The sequence below is a fragment of the Alligator sinensis genome, unplaced genomic scaffold, assembly GCF_000455745.1.
Source record: "Alligator sinensis unplaced genomic scaffold, ASM45574v1 scaffold550_1, whole genome shotgun sequence".
In the NCBI taxonomy this organism is placed as follows: domain Eukaryota; kingdom Metazoa; phylum Chordata; order Crocodylia; family Alligatoridae; genus Alligator; species Alligator sinensis.
The window spans coordinates 137,082-144,002 of record NW_005841980.1 but is presented as its reverse complement, the minus strand read 5'-3'; the positions used below and the strand labels follow the sequence as shown (position 1 = coordinate 144,002).

General features: G+C 49.9%; 1 protein-coding gene across 1 annotated transcript in view; it reads right to left on the bottom strand.

The window, feature by feature from the left end:
• Window positions 1-6,180: 6,180 nt before the first annotated feature.
• The window catches only part of LOC106722047 (hepatitis A virus cellular receptor 1-like), a 7,552-nt gene continuing 6,811 nt past the window's right edge, over window positions 6,181-6,921 (bottom strand). The window contains exon 5 of the mRNA XM_025200961.1: window positions 6,181-6,443. Coding sequence (XP_025056746.1) covers window positions 6,181-6,443 — 263 coding nt within the window. The remainder of the gene's footprint in view (window positions 6,444-6,921) is intronic.

The following is a 6,921-nucleotide window of genomic DNA, read 5'->3' as shown; positions in this document are numbered from 1 at the left end:
TGTCTGCCTGCTCCTCCATCGGGGCAGAGTCTAAGAGGTGCGGATTGGTTTTCTGGAGGAATATGATCTAAATTTTTGGTTTCTAACACAGCCCAGGGAATCAGGACGGGGGCCCAAACCCACACCTCCATTCCCTTTACCAAAATCAAGATTGGATCCGTTATTAGGAATTATCCAGTGATTACCTTTCTGTAACGGTCAGCTGATACTTCCTCTTGTGTTGACCTACAGATAAGGCAAGGTTCGTGTTAACGTGACGAGGAAAAGGGGAGTCACAGGTTTCCAAGCATGGACTCAAGGACAGGATTTTAAGTGCTATAAGCTTTGCACAGACAAAGCAGAAAATAATGAGCATTACCTGACTCGAGTTGCACCCGCAGCTTTAGCAAACTCAGTGCAATTGCCCCTCTTCTAAGACAACGTCACTGAGATCAGAATCAGGCCCCTGTAGCACAGACTGCTTCCCACCATAGCCCTGCCCGCGGTGAATTCCTCTGCAACTCTTCTCAATAATTCAGGGCTGACGCCAGGACAGCAAACCCCAGCAAAAGGCAATGCAATCGGCACAGGGATAAAGGACACTAAATATTTATAAACAGCTTTAAGGGGCTGAATTATGCATGGGCATGTGTAACTAATAATGCTCTGGCCTGAAATGGGTTCACATCCCTTGTAAGGAAAACCCTTGATGAGCACTTTGCTATACTAGCAAATAATTCATCAGGATGTTTTTTTACTCCTGGAATAAAAGCAGCGCAGGAGGGAAACAGCCTGCTAATGTCCCGACCATGCACCGGATTGAATATCAGCTGATAAATAATAAATACTGAGGCCTGATCCCTTTATCCCAGTGACTTCATGTGCTGACACAGGGGTTACAGGCACGGGTCCGTTACCTTCAATGCAGATATAGAAGTGGAAATCAGAGGAGAAACCAGCTCTGGGCAGGCATCATTTTTTTGTTTCCCGAGTTACTCCATGTATACCCCGCTACTACTAAATGCCATTTGACTCCTGGATCCAATCTGCATTACACCGTTTCCAAGAAGGTATTCTGGTGCAGGTTCTTCAATGGACACAATAATACCAAGCAAAACACCTCATCCCAAACTTCTCCTTTTCCTGGCATGGAAAATGCCTTAAGCACAACTTTGCAAGTCTGGATCTGCGGTTCCATGTTGCCCTTCCTCTATCTGGCTCCCAAATCACTACAGCTTGCATCTCCTCTCACCTTCATATCAAGGGCAACTTCATTAACTAAACGAGTCTGAGTTTAGCATCGGATTTGCTCTCTTCGGTGCATTGGCTCTTACTAGTCTTCAAACTTTAGCTCAGGCTACACCAGCCGGGGAAGAGATGCTGTACACACACATGCCTTGGTAGCTGCCTCAGGTTCCTTATTCCCCTTATGGAGTCTGGTGCCCATTGCACCAGGACCTTCGATGCATGCACCTAAGCAAGAGTATGGGAGTGGAGGCTGCCCTTGACCCACCATCCCCTCTTTAGACCCCTGAGCTGGAGTCCAAAGGCCAGACCAAGTCCAGATGTTCAGTGCCGTGATGCTTGTAGCTTCTGCCAGACAGCAATAGATAAGAACTGCTGCTGACTGCCTACGCTTTTCAAAGCATCATAGAAAATGAGGGTGGAAGGGAGCTCAGGAGGTCACATCTAGTCCAACCCCCTACTCCAAGCAGGACCAGCCCCAACTACATCATCCCAGACAAGGCTTTGTCTAGCTGGGTCTTAAAAACCTCCAAGGATGGAGACTGCACCACCTCTTTGGGGAGCCTAGTCCAGTGCTTTACCACCCTCCTGGGGAGAATTTTTTTCCTAATATCCAACCTCAACTTCCCTTGCTGCAACTTGAGCCCATTGTTGCTTGTCCCGTCATCTAAAGCCACGGAGAACAGTCCAGTCTAGTTTCTATCAGGGCAATGTCTCTTAGGATTTCTTCAACCAAGGAGTACCCACAAGACAGTAGGGTTTTGAGGCACCCTACTCTGCAGGTTACAACACCGTGGTATTTTATAGGCGCTACCCTGCCACAAGTAGCCCCACCACCAGCCCCACCTGTCAGATGCAGTTTACCATCATCCCCAGGACCAAAATATGCACGCACAAAAAAGAGTGCACATGAAGCTAATGCAGAGCATGACAGCAAACACACGACAGTACTTACATCTCCACAGGTAAAGTAAGAGCAGCATCAATGCGAGAAGAACAACTGCCCCGCCAGTGGCGAGGGGCAGCAGTGGGATCCCCTGCTCCAGCTGAGAAAGAAGGGGTGGGGGTGGGAAACAAGCAGAAAAGGCTTTTAAACAGCACATTGGTGCTGGCATGTTTAAAGAAGGCCTGGTAGCTCTAACAGCAATATCTGCCATCAAGCTGGCAGTGTAAATGGCAAATGCCCGGGGAACAGGAAAGCAGGAATCCTATTGCAAACCTGCATGGCAAACTTTGATGGGCAGCTGGATTATTTATTGCCAAGTTTGTTTGCTCTCTTTCTGCACAGGTAGGGGTTTGCTCAAACCAGGGGCAATCAAAACCCCAATGGTTGGGCTCCGGTTAAGCAAAACCCAAACAAGAGGTGGTTTGGATCGGAAGGCCAGACCCTGTTGCAAAAGGGGTGGCTCTCTCAATGAACAGTGGTGCTAGTACTTCCTTCTGGACTCCCCCAGGAAGGAGGTCTTGTCCAGGGGCTGCAAGGCAAAGCCATCCTTGAGTGCTGCTAGCTGAACCTCAAGCCCAGATCACCCAGCGCTTGTCCTGTTAAAGCCCTCCACTGTTTCCATGAGTGTAGGCAGCCCAGGCTGCATCTCAGTGGTATTTGCAAGGCACATGAATATCTTACAGAGTGGAAAACCCATTGCCTTTCACTCTGGACTGGAGTGGCCTTCAGGATCACTTTGACTGGCACGTGGCAGCAGTTCTGGGATGTGAGGTTTTGCATCCAACAGCCTCTCAACACTGCCAGGACCCCCAAACCTTATACAAATCCATGCACAGATAGCCCCCTGCCCTCTCACTTCATCAGTCATGGGTCTTTGCCAAGGACAAGCCAAGAGAGGGTGCTTGGGACCACTGGGGAATGGAGAGGAGGAAAGAGGGTAAAAATGACATGAGATATGACATCCCAGCCCGTATTTATGGCATCTTCCTCAGCAGCATCTGGTGCGGGTTACTGAAGGCAGAGAGCTGGATTGGGGGGCTGGTAATTCCTATGTGCCCCTGGACCAGATTAAACCCAGCACCTCTCTGCTTTGCCTACAGCATGTATTTAGGCTAAACGCTTTGTAAATCACTGCTAGGTCAAGCTGGCTTTTAGTTCGTCGGACGCTTCTGAGACACGGAGGAGGCTTTACCTGTCCTGGGTGATCTGTGTTTTCTGGGGGCTCACCGTGCTGTGACTCTGGGGAAGTCTCTGGTAACAGAAAAATAACAAAATACTAGATCTAGACTCAGTGCAATTGCCATTAGACATTTGTCTTCTCACAGTAATGTGCAGAGGCCGATAACATTGCCTGGAAAGGCCTGTAAGACCAAGTGTTTCCCCACAAATCCAAGACTCCTCAGCAATACTGATGTACCTTATTCTGTCTACCTGCTCTCCTAATATGACCCATGGTCCCAAGCACTTTGCAATCTCTTATATACAAGAGATATATATCTCTTATACATTTGTCCTTACACCTTGTAGGATAGGAAAACACTACTATCCTTGCCTGGAGAATGGGAAACTGAGGCAGAAGAAAACCTCTAAGGGCTGGACCTAGAAAGGCTCCTAGGTGCCTAAACAATAACTGAATTCACGCAGGAGTTAGACACCTAAATACCAATCTGCAGCTGGCCCTCAAAGTTTCCCAGGTCCTTGGTGAATCAGGGAATCCAACGATGACCTCTGGGTCCTGTGTTACTGTCCTAGGCCGTGTGTAGACAAAATGAGGGGTGTGTGCATGACACTTTAAAGCGGGTTAAATGCTTTTGCACTGCTTTAATGGTGCTGGTGGTTGCATGTGTCGGCAGCATAATGCATTGCAACAACTTAAGGCAAGGGCATACACCAGCCCTTTGCAATCATTAGAGGATAATTCAGGGGCTCTGCAATCTTCAGTCACCTGTGTGTATTTGCATTAAAAATGAAGAACAACAATCTTGCCTTTACCTCGGTCTGCTGCCAGGGTATAAACAGGGGTGTCTCTCGTGGAAAATGGAGCATAAGAAGAAGAATCCACAGCCATCTGCTCAAAGGGGTCCTGGACAGTAGCTGGTGGATCAGTCCCTGAAATTAAAATCAAAAGAAAGACAGAAATATTTAAAAACAGAGGTCCTGGGTGCTGGCATGGATGTGTTGTGTTTGTAAAAGGTGACACCCTTCCATACCTGTAACGAAGAGACTTTTTGTCGGGTGGGTCGGATAACCGTCATAAAACCACGGCTTGAACCCTGGGACAAGAGAGAAAGTCAAGCATTTCCTCTAGCAAACAGGGCTAGGGGATGCAGAAGGAAACAAGACACACGATCTAATTGTGGAGTCAGCGCTACGGTGCTTTCCAGAAGTTTTCTGCTTCACCAGCATGTTTTGCTGAGCATTTCAAATCCAGATGATCCCTTACAGGGGAGATGCTGGCTTGGGTTACTCGTGTTGAATCAAACCATTTTAGGCTGCGCGTGTTCGAAGGTGTTATGGGCTTGTACAGTAACCTCCGTGTGTCGTTCTGAATGGGAATTGTGATTGTTTCTGGCCAGATGAAGCCCAGGGAAGGAAAGAAGACGATATAGCATGTAGTGACCAGAGTCAGGTCCACACTCCAATATTTAATTCTTCAATACAGATCCAGGCTTGGATTTCAGCTTGGATTTAGGACTTAATTCAAACAGGACATTCTTTCCCTTTGCTACCACTGCACCAGGGCATAGCACATCTACGGGGCTTCCTCTAGAGCTAAGATGAATGGGAGGGATATGCTCTGGGCAGGGTAGCTGTCAGCCAGCTTTTCCCATCCCTCTTCTCTCCTGATTTGAAATGCATCCTGCACCCAGCCCTCAGCTGTTCCTGAAGAAGCCCTGACAAGGAGGCCTAATGGCTTACGTGATACCTGATACAAGTGCCCACCAGCTCCTATTCACGTGTCTTATCAGCGATGGAGTGACAGGGGAGGAAGAGGGGTTTCCACTGAGAAGGGAACGACTATTTAAAAAAGGGCAGCATGCACCCATTACCAATGTGAGTTGTCTGCAAACGAAAACAAGAACTGAACGAGCCATGGGAAGCTATTGAATATTTTGGTCCTGCTGCGAGGCGCCGGCTGAAATCACAGCAGTGAGTTTCTGGAGGCTGGAGCCTCACTTGCTGGGGCAATGTCACTCCTGAAGTATGGATTTCCTCTTTTTTTCTGCCCTGGTTTGCTGACCTTTCTGCAAGGGGGCTATTTACTCGTACTTGAAAAGGTGGTTCAGTGCGGAGCAAAACCTACAGCTTTTAATGCACCTTCTTGCACATGGAGCTACTCCAGCCCAGGGAAAGCAGCACTGGGCACAGACAGTCAGAGGGAAAAGAAGATACTGATGCTGATAACATTGGTGATGGAAACCACGGATAGATGAACACAATGCAGAGGGACGTGCATTGCTTTTTGAGTTGGAAGCAATGTGGAGACAGTCGGCCCTGGTTCAGTGTTGAGCAAAACCTACAGCTTTTAATGCACCTGGAGCTAATCCAGCCCAGGGACAGCAAGAGGATGCAGAAATGAACCAAGCTGGCTAAAATCTTTGAAAATCCTGGCTTAGCTCTGAATATTGCCCACTGCCCCGTGCGACACGCACGCCTCTTCCCACCACTCACCCTGCTGTTCCCCACAGCCATCAGGAAGGAGTCTGGAACAGCGTGCCCCCGGCACGCACGGGCATTGCCCAGAGGGACCCCGACAAACCAGCCAGCCTCACACAGACTTCCCTGCTGCCCACACGACACGTCCTGGCACTCCACCCCTTGCATCCCGGGGGGAAGGGGGAATTATTGTCGGTTATTCGACCTACAGCCCAAAGTGCGATCGAGCTCTGTCACGCCGTAGCATCCCGGCCAGGCATCGGTTGTCTCCAAAGCAGTCGTCTGGGGAGGAAGAGTGGTATCCAGGAAAGTCGGGCCCGTTGGGAAGGCCGGAGGCATTGCTGGGTGGGTTGTCACCACTGCGGGAACCGGGGCTGTTGTTGTTGGAGGTCGAGGAGGATCGACCTACAGCCCAAAGTGCGATCGAGCTCTGTCACGCCGTAGCATCCCGGCCAGGCATCGGTTGTCTCCAAAGCAGTCGTCTGGGGAGGAAGAGTGGTATCCAGGAAAGTCGGGCCCGTTGGGAAGGCCGGAGGCATTGCTGGGTGGGTTGTCACCACTGCGGGAACCGGGGCTGTTGTTGTTGGAGGTCGAGGAGGAGGAGGAGTTGTGATCGCTGGAGAAAAAAGCCAAGAAACCAGGTCAGAAACTCCTCAGCTGAGCTTGAGCGCCACACAAAATGGAAACTGCCCATTTCTTTGAGCTGCTGTGAGGAGAGGTGGAGGGAACTGGGCTGATTGAGTCTGGAGAAGAGCAGACCGAGGGGGGTGAATAGCAGCCGTCACCTCCCTGCAGGGGGGCTGCAAAGAGGATTCATAGATGTTAGGGTCGGAAGGGACCTCAATAGATCATCGAGTCCGACCCCCTGCATCAGCCGGCAAGAGTGCTGGGTCTAGATGACCCCAGCTCGATACTCATCTACCCTCCTCTTGAAGACCCCCAGGGTAGGGGAGAGCACCACCTCCCTTGGGAGCCCGTTCCAGACCTTGGCCACTCGAACTGCGAAGTTCTTCCTAATGTCCAGTCTAAATCTGCTCTCTGCTAGCTTGTGGCTATTATTTCTTGTAACCCCCGGGGGCACCTTGGTGAATAAA